Source organism: Eubalaena glacialis, chromosome 12 (assembly GCF_028564815.1).
Source record: "Eubalaena glacialis isolate mEubGla1 chromosome 12, mEubGla1.1.hap2.+ XY, whole genome shotgun sequence".
Lineage (NCBI taxonomy): Eukaryota > Metazoa > Chordata > Mammalia > Artiodactyla > Balaenidae > Eubalaena > Eubalaena glacialis.
The window spans coordinates 8,104,702-8,130,730 of NC_083727.1; the positions used below are offsets into that span (position 1 = coordinate 8,104,702).

The 26,029-nt window shown below is 44.0% G+C and overlaps 1 protein-coding gene across 1 annotated transcript; it reads left to right on the plus strand.

The window, feature by feature from the left end:
* The first annotated feature begins 350 nt into the window (after positions 1 to 350).
* SOD2 (superoxide dismutase 2) lies at positions 351 to 11,357 on the plus strand. The gene is made up of 5 exons (XM_061207448.1): positions 351 to 700; positions 1,115 to 1,317; positions 4,847 to 4,963; positions 6,522 to 6,701; positions 8,427 to 11,357. The coding sequence occupies exons 1-5, from the start codon at positions 678 to 680 to the stop codon at positions 8,570 to 8,572; spliced, it is 669 nt and encodes a 222-aa protein (XP_061063431.1). The 5' UTR covers positions 351 to 677; the 3' UTR covers positions 8,573 to 11,357.
* Positions 11,358 to 26,029: the final 14,672 nt, after the last annotated feature.

Genomic DNA, 26,029 nt, shown 5'->3' on the forward strand with positions numbered 1-26,029 from the left:
CAGGCCTGGCGGAGGTCCCAAGGTCAGTTCACTGGGAAAGAAAGGTCACTCCGGGCAGTGGTTGGAGGGACACTGGCCCTACACCATACCAGCGCCAGGGCCCACCTTCCTGGGGGACCTCACAGGCCCGCTGGGGCGCTCCGAGGCCGCTCAGGGAAACACGAGTCTTTCCTCCGCGAGGGGGGGGTGTGTGGTCCCCAGACCCCGAGGCTGCGACCCCCCGACCGCAGTGAAGCTGCGGAGACTCCACTCCCGACAATTCTCTCGCACGCAGGCGCACGCTGAGTCTCCACCTGCGGGCAGCGCTGGGCGGTGCCTTCGCGGGGCGGAGCCTGGGGCCGTACCATCTCACACGGCGTGGGGACGGCGGCCTTTCCTTTGGCGATACGCCCAGAAGCGCGCAGGGGGGCACCGCCGTTCGTCTGGCTTCTGGGGAAAGTGCCGGGTCTCCCTTCCTCGCGTTCGCTGGGCCCAGAGGGCGGGCGCAGGGCCCTTCGCCCCCTGTGCCCCCGAGTTGGAAGCGGCGAGCGCAGGGGGCGGGGCCGAGGCGGGCGCAGGGGGCGGGGCCGCGGGGAGCGGCGGTGTACTTGCTGCGAAGCCCGCAACTCGAGCCCATCTTCGGCTGTCAGCGCGGCGGTGCGGTTAGAGATCCAAGAGGCCCGCGGGCGGCGTCCACCATGTTGTGCCGGGCGGCGTGCAGGTGAGGCGCCGGGCGGCGGGCGCAGCGGGGACGCGGCACCGGCCCCATGGGCGAAGAGGCGCGGCGGTGGCCTCGGCGGGTCGGCGCGGTGGCCGCCGCTGCCCCCCACCACCTCCCGCTCTGCCTCCCCTCTTGCGTCGGCCCCGCGGGGTCCGGGGCACCTTCGGTGACCCGGCGTCGCAGGGCGTGGCGAGCGGCCGGGCCTGAGGGCAGGTGTCCGCCGAGCGCGTCCAGGTGTCGCCGAGGCGCTGGACCGCAGGGTTAGTTTAATGGCAGACTGGACGGCGAGGGGGCCAACGACTGGAAGGGCCCCCAGGGGCGCGGGTCCTTCTAGCCGGGTCTGCGGAGCCGCGCACGCGGGTTAACGGTTTCTGCCCGCGTCATTCGATCGGGCTGTGTTTGGTGTTTTTCCAGCACGAGCAGGAAGCTGGTGCCGGCCCTGGGGGCTCTGGGCTCCCGGCGGAAGCACAGCCTCCCCGACCTGCCGTACGACTATGGCGCCCTGGAGCCCCACATCAACGCGCAGATCATGCAGCTGCATCACAGCAAGCACCACGCGGCCTACGTGAACAACCTGAACATCGCCGAGGAGAAATATCAGGAGGCGCTGGAGAAGGGTGGGTGCCGGGCGGCCGGACTTCGAGAAACCGGTTACAGGGGACCGTGGCGGCGAGGCGGGTCTGCTTAAACCTCCACCCCTGCTTTCAGTAGAATCGCTGCACCTGTTCGCGCGTTGACTTAGGGAGCAGAATTCACAAGGAGAAGAGCCGTTTCGGGGGGGGAACTGAGACAGGCTTGTATTTATTTGCTAATCTTTGGAATTCAGTGAAAATATAATATGGAGTTGGTATTTGTTTTTTAAAGGAGCTCAGGTGACAAAACCAGTCGTGCGTGGACTTTTTATGTGTTTTGCATCTGGGGGCGTGTATGGGAGTGCTAAGTCTTAACTTTTCTATACAAAATAGCATTACACTTTCAATCTGTTAGTTAATGTTAGTAATGTTAGTGGTTTGCACGAGGGAAATAATTGACAGGCGTGTTTCCAGGCTATATGTATGGCTGAAGCTGCCCAGTTAAAAGTGTATTTTTTTTCTTAAATATGTTTTTATCGAATTTCAGTCCTGTGAAATAGTTGAGTGAATTTTAGACTGTGACATCTTGTTGAGTGGGGACATCTAGTGGAAAAATGTAGTATTTCAGTCTGGTTGTGTGTGAGGTAATAGGTAAACAAAAAGAAGAGGAAGTTACCACATTCTGGAAGATTTACTTGTGATCATCAGAGGAACCGCAAATACGGTAAAGGAAAAGGTTCCGAGTACGGGAAGAGGTTCTGTGATTTAGGAAAAAACAAATGCGGGAAGAATGTGGTAATGGGGAGAGGCTGGGATAAATCCCAGTTGTGAAACTGTTTCCTGCATGACAACATCTGACATCCGTGAACGCTTCTCTTCAATATTTTAAAAACAGCTTAATTTCAGTCCTTTTCTTGTGCAATCAAAGCTTTGCTTGTTTAATGAAAGCCAATGGAAAAAAAGCTTTACTATATTATATTGTACTGTATTGCCTATAAGTTAATGAGTGTCTGTAGAGCTTTCCTTTATTTAAAAAATTATATTTGAGAAGTCATTAAGGAGTTAAATTTTCGTGTTTGAAAATTTGGGAAAAAAGTGTAAGGAAAATAACATCATCAATCTTATCGCATTTAAGTACGTAAATACTTTTCAAACAAAAGTACTTAACTTTTATTGTATTCAACAGAGAAAATTGGCTGTGAAGCCAATGAAAATGTTGAGCTTCAGAAAAGTGTTCTTAAAAGCAGATATTAACCCCACCAAATTTCTATTAAAATTTTTAAAATGATTAAGTAAACTTTAAGAGATTGTGATTAAACTAGTTCTCAAGAAACATGTTTCTTTCCCATTAGAAATATTTAGTTACTGTTGACTTATTAAAAAACAATATAAAGCCTACATTTATTTTTAGGGTGATTCTCCAAGAAAAATCAGTAAGGGAAACACTGATCTGTCAGAAAGTTATTTTATAAACATAACAACGACAACAAAAGTTGACATCTTAAACAGAACTCTCAAAGATTATCTGTGTATTCAGATATCATTGGTCCTCTCCGCCTTTTTGAATTGCTTAAAAACTGGAGGTTTTATTGTTTCAGAAAACAACATTTCTTACGTGTGTTCTTGGCGTGTGTCCCAACAACAGAAATAGGGAACTTCTATTGCTATTATGTAAGCTCCCCAAGGGCAGAGATCTCAGTGGTTCTCAGTGCCCTTCACTTTGCCTCTTGGTATCTTGTGAGTCATAAGAACTTAATACTTATTGAATAAGGGAATTCCCATTTTTCCTAATAGTTCCGTTAGTCTGTAGCGTCTTGAAGGCATCAAGAAAAATATTTTATTTTGCCTCCATGTTTAGCAAGGTAGAAAAAACAGCTTCAAATATGACATTCTTCTTAAGTATAGAGGTCAGAATTTTCTTTCCGTGGAACTCCATTCAGCGTTCACGAGTGCCTGCTACACGTGAGGCAGTCTGTTGGGCCTCGGGGACACGGCAGTGCACAAAAGTCCTTGTCCCCGCTGGAGCTTTCCTCCTAGCGGAGACACGTGAACAAGTCAATATGGAGTGTGCCGGGGCTGAAGGCCTATCGAGAAAAACAAAGTAGGGGAAGTGGTCTGGAAGCGGGGCGGGGATTGTGCATCTTACATCGTGGTTAGAGAAGCCTTCAGTGGAGACTTGAAGGAGAAATGGGGGCGTGAACCATGAGACTATCTCCGGGAGGTGTTCCAGCAAAGGCCTCAGTGGTCAGTGGAGCATGCCAGACCTGTCGTCCAAGTGCCAGGAGGCCGTGGTGGCCGGAGCTGGGCCAGCGAGGAGGCGCAGAGGGTCGGATGATGTGCACCTCTGTACCGATCGTAAGGACTTGGGGTTCACTCTGAGAAGAGCAGCCTGCAGAGGGCTTTGACCAGACGTGTGCCATGATCAGTTGGGGGTCTAGAGGAGCCCTCTGGCCACTGTGTGGAGAATAGACTGTAGGGGCAGGAGTGGAAGCGGGAGACCAGTGAGAGGGGCTTGAGTGCGGGGGGCGGGGGTGCTGCCGGTGGCACCACGGGCAGGAAGAAGGGTGCGGTTCTGGGTGCTTTCGGGAGCTGGCTTTGCTGGTGGGTGTGCTGGTGGGCTGATGTGGGGTGCGAGAGGATTAGCGTGAAAAATAACCGTGTCGTCAGAGATGTCCTGAGAAAACAGCTAGTGCTCACTGGCGTGGGGAAGGCCTTGGATGAGTGAGTTTGGGGCTGAAGATCAGGGGTTCAGTTTTGAACAAGTTGAGTTTTTTGTTAATGTGACATTGAAGTATTTCCCAGTGGATGGTTGTCTATCTAGAAAATGAGAGTTGAACATTTTCCATGTAGTCTGTATACGGCACTATCTATTTTATAGCATTCCACTATTTTCTGTCTTTGTTCTCTTTTTTTTTTTTTTTATAAACTTGCTACCAAGCCTTTTTTAAAAAAATTAATTAATTAATTTATTTATGGCTGTGTTGGGTCTTCGTTTCTGTGCGAGGACTTTCTCTAGTTGCGGCAAGGCAAGCGGGAGCCACTCTTCATCGCGGTGCGCGGGCCTCTCACTATCGCGGCCTCTCTTGTTGCGGAGCACAGGCTCCAGATGCACAGGCTCAGTAGTTGTGGCTCACGGGCCTCGTTGCTCCGCGACATGTGGGATCTTCCCAGACCAGGGCTCGAACCCGTGTCCCCTGCATTGGCAGGCAGATTCTCAACCACTGCGACACCAGGGAAGCCCTGTTCTCTTTCTTATTTCATTTACTGAAATCTTTTCTACCCAAGAAAACCGAGTTCTTTGAAGCCCAGGAGTGAATTTTCTACTAGCTTTGCCACCCCTGCTGGCTTCTCACTAGTTGTTTGGTACAGTATTAATTGAACTGAAAATCCACTGGGACAAATATTTTGGGGAAGGTTTTTTTTGGGGTAGAGTCTTGAAATTGTGAAATTTTGGGACCAATAGGGATGTTACAATGGTCCAATCATCTGACGTTTTACAAAGAAAAAAAATAGTGTATAGAATGGTCAAAAAAGTAAGAATTTTAAAAAATGTGTTTTTATTTTAACCTTTCAGGTGATGTTACAGCTCAGGTAGCTCTACAGCCTGCAATAAAGTTCAACGGTGGAGGCCATATCAATCATAGCATTTTCTGGACAAATCTGAGCCCTAACGGTGGTGGAGAACCCGAAGGTTGGTTTAGATTGGTGCAACCTTAGCTACGTTTTGTGCACGATAGGAATGACTTGATTTTCTTAAGTTACTTTAATTCTCCCTGAGGTATCATAATGGCATGTCTTTCACAGCAAGCAGTACAACGAAGTTGTAACTTTCAAAGGGGCACATGCAAGAGTGGAGAATACATTCAGGGAATTATATCTTCAGACTTTATACACACAATATCACATACAGTGTCATCTTTCGGTTGAAATGTACGTTAGGGAAAGACTGAGAAACTTCGTGTTTAGAAAAGATGAGCTTTCACTTACTAGCTCTAGGCCCTTGGACAAGATGTTAGCCATTCTGTACCTTACTTTCTTCATCTGTATGATATGGGGATAATAATAGGGTTGTTTTAAAAATTAAATAAGTTATTATAGAATAGTGCCTTTTGCTATTGTTTTACTACTCTTCCTAACTGATAAAAAGTCAGTTGTCCCAGAAAATTAGGTTTTCCAGGACAACTGCAGGTAACAAGGGAGTACAGAGTTGATGATCTTGTTCACTCTGCTTGTTTACTTGACTTCCTATGTAGCACGCAGAGACCCAGAACTATAATTATCCTCCCCACCCCAGGGAAGGTATGGGGTGTAAATATAGCTCTCCTCCTTTGTTTCTGCTCTTCTGGCAAGTACCTTAAGTTCCTGTGACATTTTTTTGTTTTTAATCATGTTCTAGAAGGCACCTTGTGCACTTGAAATAAGCAATTTCATTTGGAAGTAAAGATGAATGGGGGAATAAGTATGGGAAGCTGGACAATTTATTTTTTCTGAGTTAGGTCTTCAGACCGTGACTTAATACTTTTGAGGTGTTGTGAGTTACCAGAATACCAGATACACCTGTATTCAGCCAACAGGTTTTGGTACTCTGCCATTTTGTGTTATCTGGTACCACTTTATTCCATCATTTGTGCTTATAACAGATGATTACTTTTAAGCCAATAAAGTAAGAGAAGTGATATTTTGGGCCTAGTTGATTTAGTTGATGTGCTCAGTCTCGAATTGTATTCTGTATTGCTACAGAATAAAAAGGGTGATAACTCTTAAAGTGTACCCTTAGTTCACTAATAGGCAACATCACTCTTTTTAAAATGATACAATTGAGATAGGAAAGATCTAGGCTGCCTTGGAGAAGAAGCAAATCTCACCCATAACATTTTATTCCCAAATTGAAACATAGAGTAGGTAGGGTAGAAGTCAAAGTAAAATCTTCTGTTGAGGGGAAAAAAGAAAGCTAATGAAAAATACTATTTCTTTCCTTGTGGAAGCAGCACTGTGAGTGAAGAAATCCCTCTAACATGTTTCAGCAACAAACACGTGAATTAAAATTGTGAGATGTTAGGACCCTGGTGTCTGGACAGGAATAACACTGGGTTTTGTAGGCTCACTGGGTCATGTAGTGTTTTCCGTGTGTTTCTAGTTGTGTCTGGGGCCATTTGACAAGAATATTGGGATATATATAATAAAATATTTTATTGTAATTGTTGCCGTCTGTTCATTTGTGGGTGGTTTTTGGGTTTTTTTTTTAATAGGGGAGTTGCTGGAAGCCATCAAACGTGACTTTGGTTCCTTCAAGAACTTGAAGGAGAAGTTGACCGCCGTATCCGTTGGTGTCCAAGGCTCAGGCTGGGGTTGGCTCGGTTTCAGTAAGGAACAGGGACGCTTACAGATTGCTGCTTGTTCTAACCAGGATCCCCTGCAAGGAACAACAGGTTAGGCTTAAGAATTATTACACGTTTATTCGGGAGAGATGGTTCACTATAAAGCATTTACTGTGAAATACGGAAGACTAGCAATGTTTAAACCTACCCTGAGCACGTACTAAATTGAACAGATCTTAGTAGATGATACCCAGAGTCTTGTGGGAGCAAAAATCTTTCCAAGTCCTTGATATTTTATAAAATGAGCACATGTAGTTTTACAGATACGTTAACAAAACTTGTTTTAAACATAAACTCTGCTTCATTTGACAGAGAATTCGTATCAGCCTACATAATAATTATATGCACTAGAATAAAAAACTAAAACTAGATAAACAACATGAAGGAGGAAAAGACACATAGGCTGGTCTGACTTCAGAGCTTGGACTCTCAACCCCTCTGCTGAGCACCTGTGGTCAAACTGGGACCAGAGCTCAGGTTTCCAGACATCTACTTTCCTGAGGATTTTTTGGCGTAGGAAAAGATTGGGCTTAGGAGCTGCAGGCTGGGTTCACCAAATCCTTTTTTATGTTGAGCCAGATGGAAGTAGAAGTTCTTTAGGAAATAGTCATAAGGATCCAGCAGTTTGCTGGAACTTTGATGTGAGGTGATACCTTAGCATCAATCAGCAGTAGGTCTCAGTCATATTTTCTACCTCTACACATGTCAGGAGACTTGCTTACGTGACTCACCAACCTGGATATGTTCAGATTTAGCCAGAATCTAAACAGCTCTTTAGGGAAAGTGAGATGCCACAGAATTTGGAAAAGCAACCAAAGATGTGTGAGCCCTGAGTACTCTCAGAGTCAGGTACCTGACTGAGGAGGCTGTGACTGGCAGGTGAGTCCTAGCGACACCTTCTCTCCTGCTTGAAGAAAGCCCATTGGAATAAAGATAAATGAAAGTTATGGCGATTTATTTAGGGGGAAAATCATGTATAAATTTTGTTCCCTTAATTATAAGTTATCAGTGACGCACCTCACAATTGATTTAGACATGCTGGTTGATGCTTGTTTTCCTAGAGGAGCGCTTTCAGTTGGAGAGGTTTCTTAAATGAATGTTTTATAGATTTAACTACTTCTTCACTTACACTATTTAGTTGCTGAAAAGTGTATCTTTTTCTTAAGCCTTACTCAGTTTACCTTGTTAACTTAATTTTTATTATGTCTCATAAACGCTTTTGTTTATTTATTTGAAGTAGAGTTGATTTACAGTGTTGTGTTAATTTCTGCTCTACTGCAAAGTGACTCAGCTATACACACGTGTGATCGTCAGCGCTCTGTGTTCTCTGTGACTAACATCAGCCCAGGGGAGCAGAGCAGGGTTTCCATGGACTCCCGCAAATGCTCAGCACCTTTGGAAGGTCCTCAGCCACACCCACAAGGAGAACACACCCTTCCTGAGACCCCTAGTGAGGACCACTGAGAACTGGCTCTTGGATAAATCTGTTGATACTTTAAGAATAGCTGTTAAAATACTGTGGTTAGTTGATTTTCCCAAGTCTGTTTTCATTATTTTTACTATTTATCACATTTTCTGCCAAAGAGTAAAGTTTAAAATCTTTTTCTAGGATATTTATTCTTATGCAAATTTCCTATTTACATAAGAAACTGAAAAGTGGATGAGAATGTTGTGAAGGGTAGTTTGCACAGGATGATTAAAGTTTTTAAAGCAAGAAGATGCCGTGTTTTAGAGTGAAATTCATAGTTTTTGTTTCTTTCCCCTTCTTTCCAATAGGTCTTATTCCACTGCTGGGAATTGATGTGTGGGAGCATGCTTATTACCTTCAGTATAAAAATGTCAGGCCTGATTATCTGAAAGCCATTTGGAATGTAATCAGCTGGGAGAATGTAACTGCGAGATACATGGCTGGCAAAAAGTAAAACATCAGCCTTACACTGAGTACATCAAGCTCTTTATGACTAGTTTTGTAGTAGTGCAGAGAACCACATATACCAGTAAGCTGCTCCATTGTACTGTTTCTGAGTGTGGCTTATTCAAATATTTGATAAACATAATTTAGTGCTGTGAATAATCTCTTTTAAAAGCTTGTTATTAGGCAACTGTTTGAAAATGTTAAATGCTTTGTATGATTTAATCTTTTGATTGAACATTTTCTTCAGAGAGCTATAATAGCTAGGAGATTAGAATTTTCATCATAAAACCATGAAGAATGTTTCATCCCTATACTGTTGGGGTGTCTAAGGAAGCCTTTCTAATCCTGTTCTATTGCAGTTACAGAAAATCTGGTCTTTTGCCCCATTTGTTTAATAATAAAATATTAAATTTATTTCCCGAGGGAAATACTCAGTTTTCTATTGAAAATTGCTCTTTTTGTAAGTAATCCTCTGTCCAGTATTACTTCTGGTGGATATCACCCAGTGGTCTTTAGTTACTTATGATCACAGGTTATACAGGGTTAACACTAACCATTTTGTCATTAAAAATATATATAACTTGACTGCTAATTGAGAATTGCTTTATTATGAGAAGGAAATAGTAGTGCCTCTGAATTTTTCTGTAGACAGAAAAAGACTTCTGTGAAATTTTGTCCTCAAACACAGAAATGTGTGTTGTCGAAGTGCTCAAAGTGGACAAATTAGGGCCTAGTTAATAAAGTCAATGATAGGGATGGGCCACAAATCTGCTGGCCAGACACTTGCCCCTCTTCTTTTGGGCCTGCTCATGAAGCATCCCTCTCAAGAGAACCACACCTGGGTCAGGGCCTGCATTCCCAAGTAATGAAAGACAAATTGGTTTCAGGACGCAGTCAGGAGCATGCCTCTCTCAGGAACATTTATTTTCAAAGATTTGTTTTTGAGTTATTTCATCCATTTTGATGTTTTTTGTTTCTTCTAGAAAATGTACAATCGCTATAGAAGCTTTATATTGTTTTATTGGTTTTTCCAATAAAGGGAAAGCTGTATCCCTAGTATAGTGACAGGGCAGTCAAATTACATTCCTGTTGAGTTTTTGCGAGTGGAGCTGTTCAATGCAGCAGGGTCCTTTCTGTCTTTGGCTTCACAGTGTCAGGTGGTCCATGTTCTTCATCATCTTCTCTCCTTATCGTTAATAGCTGTATAGTATTTTATCAATTGGACATTTCCTAATATATTTCACAGTTTTGTTACTGAAGATTTCATTTGTTTCTAATCTGATGATTACAGGTAATGCTATTCTGATACCCCACACAGGTTTTACCTTCTATTGGAATACTTTCTCTATGTAGGTTTTTTCCTTAAACCTATTTTAGTAGCAGGGTGTTTTCTCAAGTTTATTTTTTCATTTAAAAAAATTTCCCCCTAACTTTATTATCCTATTTTTTTTTTCATGGAAAAATGGAGTGACTTAGCAGTTTCAATATTGAAGACTGAAGTTTTAAAAAAAATTTAAATTCAAGGCACTTTTCTTTTAGAATTCAATTAGAAAAGTATTTAGGCTTTCTGAATTGTCAACAGCGTTGATGAGACTAGTGTTAACTGTGTATGTGTGTGTGCTTGTGGATGGAAAACACTTCAGAGACTATGACTGCCATCCTTTCTATACCACAGTAAAATGGCTTTAATGGGGCACAACAGAGTCGTGTGACTGCTCCTTACATATATCCTATACACACATGTATATGCCTATATGTATATTAACAAGGCAGTGTGTGTGTGTGTGACGGCTGTTTGCATATACCCTATACACACGTATATATGCCTATGTATATAAACAAGGCAGTGAACTCTGTGTAAACAGACCATTGAGAAAATAGGATCTTTTTGAAAGATGGGCTTCTGAATACAAGTAGTCTTCTAGATCATGAACTAACAGATATGCAGAGACTACTGACTTATATAAAGCTTTTGGACTCTCATTAAGCTTTAAGATTAAAAAAATATTCAATGTTGAAATTTCTATGGGGCTCTATTTTTGCTTTGATTGTATCATGTGAGAACAAGGGAAAGCATACTGTCCTCCACTGCAGTTTTGGATTTTAAGAGACTTAAGATAACATACAGAGTAGAGATTTTAATCATCCAGCAGAAAATGAGACTCTATAAGATTCTGTTTAGCCCTGTTTTTCAAAATAGAAAAGAAACAGAAAAGGTAAAACAACCGTTTCTTCTGGAAAGAGCAAGTACTGTTCACCCAGGAAGGATTTTTGTGACTGAATCAGCAGTGCCTGCTCTAGTCATAGATGGGCTTCAAAAGTCTTAGCATGATTGGCGCTGCAGGGGAACAGGATGCAGAACAAATACTGTCTGTGAAATAGTATCTGTTTCTCGAACTGTTGTGTAATAATTAAACTTTGATATTGAGAAGTTACAACTTTATTACACACCTCAGATTCATGATTCTAAAATGAGATTTGAATTTCTGTGGAGTGCCTTTAAAAAGTAACATCAAAATCATAAAATTAAGATTGATGTGTGTTGTCAGTCATATCTAAAACTAGGTATAAATACAAATTTTGTTTCCTGTTTTAATTTCAGGGGAACTACTGTTTGGGAAAGCTGTTCGGTAACTGTTTTATAAATCACTGTCTCTCTTTTTCAGTCATACCCTAATGATCCCAGCAGGCTAATGCCCTGTGTTCTAAGGTACTCATGGTACATACTAAAAATCCTGTAAGGTCCTGGAGAGTTTTCATTTAATTATTCATTAAAGAAGCATTTATTTTCATATTGTAAGTGTGAAGCTTTTTGATTATTAATAAAAGAATCTGTTAACCATCAAAGGAAGTCTGTATTAAGTATGTGTGTCAAAACATTTATAATCTTGCAATGCTTTATCATTTTTACTGTAGGAAAGGAATAATAAATGATGGGTAGTTGAAATTTTACTCTAAAAACCCAGAAGGCATATGAATTCTATCTCTGGGAGGAATTTTTTTGTGCATGGTTCTCATGACTGTGGCTCCACCTTCTGGAGACTCTAATTTGGGGGGTCTCCATGGTTCATCTGGGGGAGGTGATGGGCAGTTTCCTCTACTTGGAGAATGCATAGCTTTCAAGGCCTGATTTCTACCAGTACAAGTTTGAGAGGTCTGAAGGTTATTTAAAAACTCAAACAGGGAAAAACTTTTTTAGTCTGATTCCATCGTTTCTTTGGCAATACATTGGCCTTAAAAACTTTGTGGGTTTCTAACCCATTTGCAGCCAGTTTTATGTGCCAGTATCCACAATAAACATTTTATCCACAATGAAAATTTTTTACTAGATGTGAGTAATTTTTTTCCCAACATCTTTATTGGCGTATACTTGCTTTACAGTGGTGTGTTAGTTTCTGCTTTATAACAAAGTGAATCAGCTATACATATACATATATCCCCATATCTCCTCCCTCTTGCGTCTCCCTCCCACCCTCCCTATCCCACCCCTCTAGGTGGTCACAAAGCACCGAGCTGATCTCCCTGTGCTATGTGGCTGCTTCCCACTAGCTATCTATTTTACATTTGGTAGTGTATATATGTCAGTGCCACTCTCTCACTTCATCCCAGCTTACCCTTCCCCCTCCCCATGTCAAGTTCATTCTCTACGTCTGCGTCTTTATTCCTGTCCTGCCCCTAGGTTCTTCAGAACCATTTTTTTTTTTTTTAAGATTTCATATATATGTGTTAGCATACGGTATTTGTTTTTCTCTTTCTGACTTTCTTCACCCTGTATGACAGACTCTAGGTCCATCCACGTAGATGTGAGTAATTTTTATCCTTGCTTCCTTACCCCGTCAACATAAGAGCAGCTACCTTGCGCTAAAGGTAGTTAAAACAGTGAGCTCGTGGCGGAAGCCCACATCCTTCATCTTTGCTTTGGGGCTGAGACTTGAGCATTTGCTCAAAGCCTTTTTCAGTCTTACATCTTTTACTGTTTGGGATTTGGAAGTAGTCAGCTTTCCCAGACTTTGAGGACCCAGATTTCTGAACTATATTTCCTTTCATTTCTGCTTGCAGACTGGCCAGTTCTTTCCTGAAGGCACCAATGATACCTTGCTAAAGGGGGAGATAAAAGCCAACACACACAGTCAGTCTGGTTCTTCTCGAACATTCTAGAGCTGCAGTGGCTGTGCCTTTCACGTTACTGCAGGAAGCAGATTTACCGCATGATCTGCCACTGGGAAACACGGCTTTCCAACTTTTCAGCTTCCGATACCAATTTTCTCACTGGCCACTAAGCCAATGCCACATAGTTTGAATTTTTTTTTTTGGCTGGGGCAGTACCCACTTCAAGGTCTTAGTATTTGAATTAATTTGGGTAACAAACTGCTGCTTTGACAACAAACTCCAAATATATAATGGCTCAAATACAATAGATTTTTTTTCACTCAGGTAAAGTGTATAAGTGTTTCTGGTTAGTGCCAGAGCTTTCTTCCACGCAGTGATTCGGGGATCCAGGCTCTTTAGCTCTTACTGCTTTGCCGCCCCAGTAAGTGCCATCTGAGGAGCTCTTGTCACTGTCATTGAGCCTATGGAGTGCAAACCAGCATGCAGATCACGTGTCTGAAGTTTTATGGACCAGGCCGTGGTGCCTATGTGTCTGCTCATATTTTACTGGTGACCACAGTGCACCTAAACACAAGGAAGGCTGGGAAGAGAGCTTAGCTGTACTCCGGTGCCCAGAAAGGACAAGAAACAGCCAATCTCTCTACTGCTTTGGGATTCTGAGCAATCTGTTTGACCTCTCTGTGCCTCAGCTTCTCAGCTGACCATAATGGGTTTTTGTGAGTTTACGGGGTCTGGCATGAAATGAGCACTGTTAAGTATAGCTATCATAGAAGTTGTTTTACATGGCTTCTCAATTTTTATCTTGTGTGATTCAGCCACCCTGCAGGGAAGGCAGAGAGAATACAGACTCAGGTACAGATTCGTACCTGGGACTCTGGTGGCCTGTTCTGGGATCCTCTGCCTGCTTTAGTGTGCTTTCCACAACAGTGCATGATATTCTGAAAGAATACCGTAATGTGTACGTTCTAAGGGGCGGGGGAAGTGTCTTCATTTAGGAAAAAGCTGAAATACCCAGATCTATTAAAGCAATTCCACCAACGTTTTGATTTACTTCTCCATCTACATGTTTTAGTTACACCCTTTCATTTCCTCCCCAGTACCAAAACATAAAACTGCTTACAAAGCAATTTTTTCCCTAAAAAGCCTATTTTTATTTGGTTAAGCCTTTCTGTGAGAATGCCTGGGAGAAGCCAAAAGTGAGATTCCCCCTATCCCCTACCCAAAGGAAAAAAAAAAAAAAAAAGAGGAAGAATCAGATGGGAAAGGGTGTGTGGCTTTAATTTCTAATTTTTTAGACTTAACCACCAAATACTTAAAGAGTAAGATTCTTGGGACTTCCCTCATGGTGCAGTGGCTAAGAATCTGCCTGCCAATGCAGGGGACACATGTTCGATCCCTGGTCCGGGAAGATCCCACATGTCACGGAGCAACTAAGCCCACGCGCCACGACTACTGAGCCTGCGCTCTAGAGCCCGCGAGCCACAACTACTGCACCTGTGAGCCACAACTACTGAGCCTGCACGCCTAGAGCCCGTGCTCTGCAGCAAGAGAAGCCACCGCAATGAGAAGCCCGCACACCACAACGAAGAGTAGCCCCCGCTCACCACAACTAGAGAAAGCCCGCGCGCAGCAACGAAGACCCAACGCAGCCAAAAATAATAAATAAATAAATAAATTTTAAAAAACAGAAAAGATTCTTTACATGAGTCCTGTAAGCAAATGAATATTTCCTTGGGGTTGAAAGTGAGATATTTCAGACAAAATGGGATATTTGGGGGCAAGTTCTGGAGTTTGCGTGGGGTGTGCTCTGGCCCATTTTCTCATGCTGTGCATCCCAACCTCCTCTCCCAGAGCGATGCCCCTTCTTCAGGGCTTTCTCCATCAGCTGTGCCTCCTGTTCCTTTACGTATCAACCCAGATCTTTGGGGAACGGGCTTGTGTCATTATTTCTTCCGAGACAAACTCCCAAAGGTGTCGTAGTCACTGTACTTTCTCACTGCGCATCCTCAGATCACACTGCCGCATTCAGGGTTCTGCCCCACACCCCTGATGACCCAACGCCACGTCCAGTGTGTACTGGACACTGGTGAACATTTGTCATCTTGCCGGGGATGTTCATCACAAACTCATGCCTCCAGTGAAGGTCCACCTTCTAGTGATGGTCACCTGTCCCAAACGGGATAATCAGAATTCTTCTCCAATTTTTGAAGACTAGAATCTTAAAAGACAGTTGGTTCCTCTCCTTATTACTTAAAACTATTAAATGTCTTTCCTTTATTTAAACCAAATGGTCCTCAATCCTGCCTGCTCATTCGAGTCACCTTAGAGGAACTCTACACAAGTAAGGATGCCCAAGCTCCACCCACGCAAGACTCTGAGTCAAATGGTCCAAGCATGGGTATATTTTTAAAAAGTTTCCCAGGTGACCCCCATGTGCATCTAGGGTCGAGAACCCTGAACAGAGTCCCGTCGTGAGAGAGACAAGCCTAGAGAAGCATGGACAGGAATAAGTGCGTGTGTATTTAGCATTTTGCCCCTGTGCAGGGCTCCTTGAGATGTACATCTGCTGCCTCTGCCTCTCAGCACCTGGGTGAGATGCCTCTGTCCGGGGAAGGCACGGGCTTCCCTCCCATCACGTAAAGCTGCTGCTGGGATGTGGCCGCTCAGCCAGGCACTGCTTTTCCAAACCTTCCTTACATGTAGGAGGGGCCACATGACAGGCTCTGTGCTGTGACCACAGGTGGTTAAGAGCCTTCTTAACCTTCTCGTATGCCTTCCACTGGCTTGCTGGGCATGAGCGCTGCTATTTTGGAAGCCACTTGTAAACATGGCACAGACACGGAAGAGAAGAAATTCGTATCCTCGAATCATTGTTTCAAAGAGAGCTGTGAGGGCAAGAACACCTAGATTATGCCAGCAAGAAACAACATTCAATGTATTAAGGCATAGAAATGTCGGCATTTGTTTGTTGCAGCAACTGACATTACTCTAGTAGCCCGGCGGCTTCCCTGCAGTCTGATATACTGTACTACCTTGTTTATTTGGGGGGGACAACATTTTTTCACCCCATCAGGGCTTGGTAGGTCTGTCTATTCCTGTGCTCTGCCCCCTCTCCTCCCTAGTTTGGTCCACAAGATGGGCTCATGAACTAGACTAGTCAAGTTCTCCATTTCTTGGGGGGTGCATGAAAAGTTCAGGTCATGGTTTCATGACTCAAACTGGGTCAATGAGAATCTTCCCTTAGTCTCAACATAGGGGCAGCGGGGAAAGGTGTTCTCTGCCCTAGGACTCCTATTGGGAGGGGCCTCCAAGATGGTGGCACCTTGTCCACTACAGGGGACGAGCTGGCTGCGGGATGAAGACAGTGAGTGAAGCGAGGAAGGGCTGAGTGATGGAGGGAGAGGCAGGGCCTGATGTCACTGTTTGAGTTTCTGGTCTGGTGGTGCCTGAAGCCAGTGCCTGGGTGTACTGCTTATGTGAGCTGAAAATACATTAAAATGATTGTGTTTAGTTGTCATTTAGTTCCTTACTCTGCTTAGGCGAGTTGAGTTGGATTGGTGTTTCTGGCTAACACTCTGCCCCATGATGACTCTAGCTCCAGCTCACTTTCCAGACTTGTAGAGCTCACTTCCTGTCTCGCTGCTCCACTTGAGGGGCTAAGAGGCAGCTCAAAACTAACTTGCTACTCCTGGGCGTATATCCGGAAAAGAGGAAAGCTCTAATTTGAAAAGACACACGCAACCCAATGTTCACTGCAGTACTGTTCACAATAGCCAAGACATGGAAGCAACCTCAGTGTCCATCAACAGATGTATGGATAAAGAAGAAGTGGGGGCTTCCCTGGTGGCGCAGTGGCTGAGAATCTGCCTGCCAATGCAGGGGACACGGGTTCGAGCCCTGGTCTGGGAAGATCCCACATGCCGCGGAGCAACTAGGCCCGTGAGCCACAACTACTGAGCCTGCGTGTCTGGAGCCTGTGCTCCGCAACAAGAGAGGCCGCCACAGTGAGAGGCCTGTGCACCGCGATGAAGAGTGGCCCCCGCTCGCCGCAACTAGAGAAAGCCCTCGCACAGAAACGAAGACCCAACACGGTCAAAATAAATAAATAAATAAATAAATTTATTTAAAAAAAGAAGAAGTGGTATATATATACCATGGACTACTACTCAGCCATAAAAAAGAATGAAATAATGCCATTTGCAGCAACATGGAAGGACCTAGAGATGATCATACTAAGTGAAGTAAGTCAGACAGAGAAAGACAAATATCATATGATATCACTCACATGTGGAACCTAAAAAATAGTACAGGGGCTTCCCTGGTGGTGCAGTGGTTGGGGGTCTGCCTGCCGATGTGGGGGACGCGGGTTCGGGCCCTGGTCTGGGGGGATCCCACGTGCCGCGGAGCGACTGGGCCCGTGAGCCACAATTGCTGGGCCTGCGCGTCTGGAGCCTGTGCTCCACAGCGGGAGAGGCTGTGGTAGTGGGAGGCCCGCGCACCGCGATGGCGAGTGGCCCCCGCTTGCCACAACTGGGGAGGGCCCTCGCGCAGAAACGAGGACCCAGCACAGCCATAAATAAATAAATAAATAAATAAATAAATAAAAATTAAAAAAAAATAGTACAAATGAACTTATTTATAAAACAGAAGGAAACTCACAGACATAGAAAACAAATTTATGGTTACCAAAGGGGATAGTGGGGCAGGGGGAGGGATAAACTGGGAATATGAGATTAACAGATGCACACCATCATATATAAAATAGATAAACAACATGGATTTACTGTATAGCACAAGGAACTATATTCAATATCTTGTAATAAACTACAACGGAAAAGATTCGAAAAAAAGAATATATATATACACACACACACACACACATATACATATATATGTATAACAGAATCATTTGCTCTACACATGAAACTAAGACAATATTGTAAATCAACTCTACTTCAATTAAAAAACAACCAAGGGACTTCCCTGTGGCACAGTGGTTAAGAATCCACCTGCCAATGCAGGGGACACAGGTTCGATCCCCGGTCCGGGAAGGTCCCACATGCCGCGGAGCAACTAAGCCCGTGCGCCACAGCTACTGAGCCTGCAAGCCACAACTACTGAAGCCTGTGCGCCTAGAGCCCGTTCTCCACAACACGAGAAGCCACCGCAATGAGAAGCCCGCGCACCGCAACGAAGAGTAGCCCCCGCTCGCCACAACTATAGAAAGCCTGTGAGCAGCAGCGAAGACCCAACGCAGCCAAAAACTAAAGAAATTTATTTAAAAAAAATTATATATACGGACTTCCCTGGTGGCTCAGTGGTTAAGAATCCACCTGCCAATGCAGGGGACACAGGTTCGAGCCCTGGTCCGGGAAGATCCCACATGCCGCGGAGCAACTAAGCCCATGCGCCACAACTACTGAGCCTGCACTCCAGAGCCCAGGAGCCACAGCTGCTGAGCCTGCGTGCCACAACTACTGAAGCCCACGCGCCTAGAGCCTGTGGAAGCTACCGCAATGAGAAGCCCGTGCACCTCAATGAAGAGTAGCCCCCGTTCTCCACAGCTAGAGAAAGCCCATGTGCAGCAACGAAGACCCAATGCAGCCAAATATTAAAAAATAGATAAATAAATTTAAAAAAATAAAAATAAAAAAAATTATATATAAAAAAACAAACAACCAAACTTGCTGCAAAGGGAACTCTGGATTATGCCTACTCCCAAGTCTGCTCATTTTTGAGTCTTTCCGTTTCAGTAAATGGCAGCATCTCATAGTTTGAACCCAGAACCTAAGTTACTCTTGAGTCTTCTCCTTCCTCACTCTTGTATCCAATTTAGCAGCAACTCTTGACATTTCTGCTTTCAAAATATAACTTCCTCATATCTGTATTCTCTTACATGCATTTCCTCCAAAATGGTTTCTCCAAAAAGCCCCCTAAATGGGTTTTCAGCTTCCATCTTACCTCCCTAGAACTTCATTCTTTTGTAGACACCAGAATAATCTGAGAGGTGTCCACTCTTTCTCCTGAAAACTTGCCAGTGACATTCCTTTGCTCTTAGAATAAAGTCTAGAATTCTTTACCAAGACCTTCAAGGCCTTGCACGGTCTGGCTCTTCCCTGCATTTCAATCTCAGCTCACATCACCACCCCTCACTTCTCACACTCCAGGGGCCTGGACTCTGCATTTCCAAGTCCTCTCCCAGTTCCTTTGTACCTTTGGGCCTTTATCCCTGCTGTTCCCACCTCCTGGGAAGTCATTCTTTTCTTCTTCCCACGGCCATCCTTCCACACAGAGGCCTCCCGGACCTATGTAATCCTATGTATTTCCTTTCTAGGGCAGTCTGTAATTCTCTTGGCTACTTATTCCTTTGCTTGTTTATTACTTGCGTCTCCCCATTACCATGTAAGCACCGTCAAGGCCATTCATAGCTGAATCTCTGGGCCTGTGTCTAGGGTATAGGTGGTGCTCAATGCACATCTCTCCTCTTCATGTGGCAGGCCCTAAGGGGGTCTTCACAATGCAGCCTGAAACCCCGCAGACTAGAAATTCTCTATGCTTCCTATTGGTTCCAGAGTTTGTGATCCTCCTGAACTAAATGTAAATCAAATATAATATCTTGATTAATATTCATTAGGTTGGAGTGATACAGGGACATAGAGCCTGGTAATTTAAGAGTTGTAGCTGTCTTCATGGAATAAGTTTTCCACCAGGAAGTTAACACTCCGTCAGTCTTAGTCTGCTTGGGCTGACATAACAAAATACCATAGACTTGACTCAAAGAACAGAAATTTATTTCTCACAGTTCTGGAGGCTGGGAAGTCCAATATCAAAATGCCATCTGATTCGGTTCCTTGAGAGCCCTCTTCCTAGCTTGCCACTTTCTCCCTGTGTCCTCGTAGGGCAGAGACACATCCTTTTCTCTCCCTCTTCTTATAAGGCCAGAGTTTTATCTAACTAGGGCCCCACTCTTAGGGTTTAACTTAACCTTAGTTACCTCCTAAAAACCCCGCCTATAGATATTGTCACATTGTGAGTTACGGCTTCAACCTGTGAATTCTGAAGGAACACAGTTCAGTTCACAGCAGTCTCTAATCTCTTTAAGCGCTTTCTCTCATTTTTTTTTCAGTACCTCAGCATTCCACATGAGTAGTGGATCTTTGTATGAATCATAATATTACTGTAAACAGGTCAAGTCCTAATGATTCAAGAAATCTGATAGAGGAAATAAGTTTACATCTTTAAGACAACTGTATAAAACCTCATATACTCAAACACCTCGTCTCAGTTTAAGGGACATTTGTACTTAAAGAATTTTAAGAAGAATTTCCAGCCTTTTGAGGTTTTAAACTAAGCACAAACTTTGTTTTTCTTTTCTTTTTTTTTTTTTTACTGAGTATAAGATCTGCATATTTCCTGATTATAGAGGTAGGAAATAGAAGAAATTAATACTTCAGTTTTGTTTTAATTGAATACTTGTAAGGAGCTCCCTTTTCCCACTCACGTTAAAATCTAACTCAAAACACATGAATTTGTAACACCTCAAATGCTGAAAAGATGTGGGCAACTATACGCCCAATTGTCTATTATTCTTTCTAGTTTGGTTATATTCAGTTGTCATTATGGTTATTGGTGAAATAGAGATGGAATGTTTAAAAATAGACTTTATTTTTTAGAGTTGTTTTAAATTAACAGCAAAACTGAGCAGAAAGTACAGAAATTTCCTATATACTCCCTGCCTTTCCACCTTGGCCTCCCTCATGGTCACCCTCTCCCACAAGAGTGGTACATTTGTCACAACTGATGAACCTACACTGACACATCATCATCACCCGAAGTCCATAGTTTACATTAGAGTTCACTCTTGGTTTTATATGATTTATGAGTTTGGACAAACGTACAATGACATGAACCCACGATCAGAGTATCATACAAAATAGAGTCATTGCCCTAAACATCCTCTGTGTTCCACCTATTCATCCTCTTCCTCCAAAGCCCTGGCAGCCACTGATTCTTTTTACTCTCCCCATGGTTTTGCCTTTTCCAGATGTCATAGAGCTGGAATCATGACTATGTAGCCTTTTCAGATCAGCTTCTTTCACTTAGTAAAATGCATTTAAGGTTCCTCCAGGTCTTTTCATGGCTTCAGAGCTCATTTCTTTCCAGCGCTGAGTAACATTCCATTGTCTGGATGGACCACACTTTATTTATCTCTTCACCTACTGAATGCTTCTGAGTTTTGGCGATTGCAAATAGAGCTGCTATAAACATCTTCGTGCAGGTTTCTGTGTGGATACAGATTTTCAACTCATTTGGGAAAATACCAAGCGGAGTGCTTGCTGGTTCATATAGTCAGAGTATGTTTAGTTTTGTAGAAATGTAATTAAAAAATTAACAAAATAACTTGTAGATGGTTAAATGTTCACCCCACCATAAGGGTGTCCTACGAGGGCGTCAGGCCAGGAGGGTGCATACTGGGCTGAAATCCAGGGGGGAGCTCCATCTGTCCAGTTCCCACAAAGCTGCCCCGGGAGCTGCCTTAGACCTTGTTCGCAGTCTTTTCCTCCTTGGGGCCTGGCCTCGTATCTATTCTTAGAGCTAGTTTGCCCATTTCTTCTCTTTCCTAGAGAATTCATCTTCTCCAAGTTTGCTGGGATGGGGAGTGAAAAATTTTGTGTCCCTATTGTACCCCTTGAATGTATCCCTTCCTCTTAAACTCCCCATTCGCCCAGGACACATCTGAAACCCAGAGAGCCATCTGCCAGCTGCTCTGAGTCTCAGATTTAATTCTAATGCAGGCCTCAAGGTTAAAGGGCCTGTTTGCCTCGGTCTCCAACAGCCTTTAAAAGTCAATCCCCATAAAAAGCTTTATTCTTCCCCTGTCCAGAAAAAAACGGTTTTTTTCTTTTACCCTAAATACATTTGCTCTACACCAGTAGGTGGCAGTATTTCTATGCTTTTCTCCCCTCCATGCTCTGCTAAAAACAGGATTGATGGGAAAGCAGAGTGGGGTGGTGGAACAGTATGAAGGGTTCCCCTCCCCACCCCAAAGGAGCACATTACCTTGTTAGTTTTGTTCATTTGAGAACAGATGATCTTTTACTTTTTCAAGTTTTAAACTTTAAAATTCTTTTTATTTTGAAACCATCTCAAATTTACCTAAAAGTTGCAATTATAGTACAAGACCCTTAGCTTTTTCAGAATATTTTGAGAGTTAGTTGCTGTTGTGAGGCGCCATCACCACCGAGTACTTTGTATTTCCTGCAGACAAGGGCATTCTCCTACACAGACTCTAGACGGCCTTCAAAGTCAGACATTGGCAATTGTGTGTCACTATCCCGTAACCCTCAGCCGTTCAAGTTTCACTTCTTGTTCCAGTGATGCCCTCTACAGCAGACGGACCCAGTCCAGAATGACCACTGCATTGAGTAACCATGTTCCCTCCCTTAGAAGCTGCCACGGTGTAGTTAGGAGTTCCCTGCATCGCAGAGCCTGTGGAAATGGTGATGCAGGGAAGAACACTCCTTTCTTTGTTTGCGAGTCTGATCCATCTGGATATTTAGCCTACATGCTGAGTCTTGTAAAGGCTCCAAACAGGAAGCCTCTAAATTAGCCAGCGGCGAGTTTCTAAGGTATGCCGATTTCAATCACTGTTAGCAGTTCTCTTTCTTACTCACAACAAAATAATTCCCTTTAGGCAAGAGCTCAGGCTTCATGTTCTTTTTTTCCCCAAATCCTTTGTTCTGATTTATTTAGGTTACCGGGATGCCATATTCAGTTTTCAGACATTTTCACCAACCGCAGTTGAGGACAGCCGTGCGTGGGTGTCAACCATGCTGTTGCTTTTCGATTTGACTCCCTCCACTTCCTGCCAAGGAGTTTCTTTCTACGAGAAGGTAATCAGATTTGTGTAGGTTCTATGTCTCAGTTCTTATTTCTTTAAATATTTCACTTGTTCCCTCCATCTGTTTCTCTTATTGGGAAAATCCACTATTCTCTAAGATTTAGTGTAATGGTGCCTTTTTTTGACACCTTAGGCCAAATTGGTCATTCCCCCGCCCTCTATCTGCCCCTCTCTCTGTCCTGGTACTCGCTGGTCTATATTGTAACGATTTGCTTCTAGATCTCTTCTCTCCACAAGGCTTGGGGTTTATCCAGGGTGGCAATCGGTCTCTATTCATTTTGTATCCCTAATGCCTATGACAGGGCTTGACATCTAGCAATGGTCAACTTCAACCGCTCTTTCCTTTAGATATTTCTTCTCATATTTTAGTCTAACATTTTTCTCAACTTAGATGGCACATGTTTTTAGTTGTGGAAAGTGGAATAGAAAGCATTATCCCATAGGCTGATGACATGGCTTTATTATCAATAACTAGGAGCTGTCTTAATAGACATCGAATTATTGTCAGAGAACATAAGATAGTCTCTTTGAAAACCTAAACTGTCATTTTATTTTTTTAAAGTTTTATTTTAAATTTAATTAATTAATTTATTTTGGTTGCGCTGGGTCGTAGTTGCGGCAGGCAGGCTTCTTAGTTGCAGCTCACGAGCTCTTAGTTGTGGCGTGCATGTGGGATCTAGTTCCCTGACCAGGGATCGAACCCAGACCCCCTGCATTGGGAGCGCAGAGTCTTAACCACTGTGCCACCAGGGAAGTCCCTAAACGGTCATTTTCAAGGCTTGTTGCTAACGACTCTAAGTAGCTCAATTGCTTTAAACTTCTTGAAAGTTAAAATGTTTCAAGACGTTTCTGGCTCTTTACTAAGATTGTTAGAAATGGCTACAAACAGCGTTTGGTAAGATTCGTTAAAGACACTTGCCTGGTGAGAATTATCGCGGGTGTCCATGGCCTGCGACTTGACTTTAAGGGTCCATTTGTCTGCAGGCTGAAGTAGACCTAGAACTGTGCTCTGGGCAAGACCATGTCTCCTGCTGCCTCTAGGGCTGCCTCCTTGTAGAGTGAACGGCCTTCTGCTCGTGCACATTGTACTTTGTTCTCTAAACCTCCCCCCCGCAAGCCAACTGACAAAGTGAAGGGGTGCGGACCTGACTGTACTTTGTAATATATAACCTGCACTTCAGATAGTTCCCAGAGTAAAACCCCAACCTCTCTGCTGACCAATATTTATAAAAACCAAGAAATAATATTTATAGGAGTTTGTCTGAAGCATAATGCTCGGTACATCCCATGGAAATCCTTCATAAGTGATAGGTTTTGCTCTCTCACTGTCATTCTCATCTGCTTCCTCCTCCTTGTTATTATTATGATAAAGGTGACGCAATGCACCTGTTCCCTGGGTTTTGCTAGATGCCCTAGCAGTCATTCTTGAACTGGATGGACCGCTGAAGTGCTATCCACACACACCGCACTCGTTTGGTGTTTTGTAGAGCTCCGTTTCCTAAATGGGTGAGCCATATAAGACAGTGTTTGAGAGCTTGACCTTCGGAGACAGATGTTCCTGATTTGAATCCTTGCTCTAATCCTGGTCATTCCCCTTGCCGCCTGTGTGACCGCTGGCAAGTTACCTGATCTCTCTAAGTCTCTGTTTCCCCTTCTGCAACATAGGGTGAGAATACCCTTGACGGGGTGGCAGCACCAATTAAACAAATAATTCATGTGCAGCATTTAGCACAGTGCCTGACCCCTAGTAAGTACTCAATATATTTTCAAAAACTATTTTAACATAGTTATTAACTGCACGTTGGTGTGCCGTCATTGGCCCACATGGGGATAACATTAAAAGACAGAGGTCCCCTGTGGTGTTGCAGTCGGGATTTGTGGGGGGCGCGGATATCCAGGGGAAGATCACTCCCCAAAAGCCTTGGGGTCGGGTGGGCTCCTGGTGGCTTCCAGGAATAGCCAGGAGACCAGCGTGGCTGGACAACGAGGGGCTGGGGGCTGGAGGAGTAGTTCACTTAGGCCTGTGGCCTCTGGAAGGATACTGGCTTTCACTCTGCGTGAGATGGGAGCCAATGGAGAGTGTGGGTGTGGAAGATGCTGTTCATTGCATCTCACAGTTTCCTCCTCCCTCCCTCCCTCTTTCTTTCTTTCTCTCTCTCTTTCTTTCTTTTTCTTTCTCCCTCCCTCCCTCTCTCTCTCCCTCCTTCTTTCTTCCTTCCTCCCTCCCTCCCTCCCTTCCTTCCTTCCTTCTTTCCTTCCTTCTTTCTTTCTTCCTTCCTCCCTCCCTCCCTTCCTTCCTTCTTTCTTCTTTCCTTCCTTCCTTCCTTCTTTCTTTCTTTCTTTCTCTCTCTCTCTTTCTCCCTCCCTCCCTCTCTCTCTCCCTCCTTCTTTCTCTCTTCCTTCCTCCCTTCCTTCCTTCCTCCCTCCCTCCCTTCCTTTCTCTCCTTCTTTCTTTCTCTCCCTCCTTCTTTCTTCCTTCCTTCCTTTCTTTCTTTCTCTCTCTCCTTCCCTCCCTCCCTCTTTCTTTCTTTTTTAAAAAAAATAAATTTATTTATTTATTTTTTGGCTGTGTTTTGGGTCTTCATTGCTGCACGCGGGCTTTCTCTAGTTGTGGTGAGCGGGGGCTACTCTTCATTGTGGTGCGCAGGCTTCTCATTTTGGTGGCTTCTCTTGTTGCGGAGCACAGGCTCTAGGCATTCGGGCTTCAGTAGTTGTGGCACGCGGGCTCAGTACTTGTGGCTCGTGGGCTGTAGAGTGCAGGCTCAGTAGTTGTGGCACACGGGCTTAGTTGCTGCGTGGCATGTGAGATCCTCTAAGACCAGGGCTCGAACCCGTGTCCCCTGCACTGGCAGGCAGACTCCCAACCACTGTGCCACCAGGGAAGCCTCTTTCTTTCTTTCTCCCTTCCTTCCTTCCTTCTTCTCCCTTTTCTCTCCTTCTCCTTCTCTTTCCTCTTCCTCCTCAGTGGGAAACTTTTGTTCAACTTGCAGTATCAGGTCAACTATGTCCCTGGACAACTGATGGGCCTTCAGAGCAACTATGGAAAGTGTGACTTGTGTGACTTTTCAGGTTGTGTTCTTTGTGTTGACAGCCAGAAATCTAGTCTACATCAACGTTCTGATCAAAGCAAAGCCCCCTTTTTGGCAATAGAGTATCAGTTTGATGACCTGTCTTGGTTATCTGTACAACATCCTTGCAGCAGTAGGTGACTTCAGAATTCATACCATAGTTGGTTATTACTTTGTTGGCTGCATGATTGTGTGGTTACTAATGATTTTCTCCACTGGACCATAAGCTCCATGAAGGCAGAGGCCATGGTGCTGCTTTAAAATTCAGCACTGTGTCCCCAGAACCCACTACACTGTCCTGTATACTTAATAAATAATGATTGAATGAATGAATACATTAAATCAGTATGATAATTTTTATTCTCTTTACTGCTATAATGCTGGA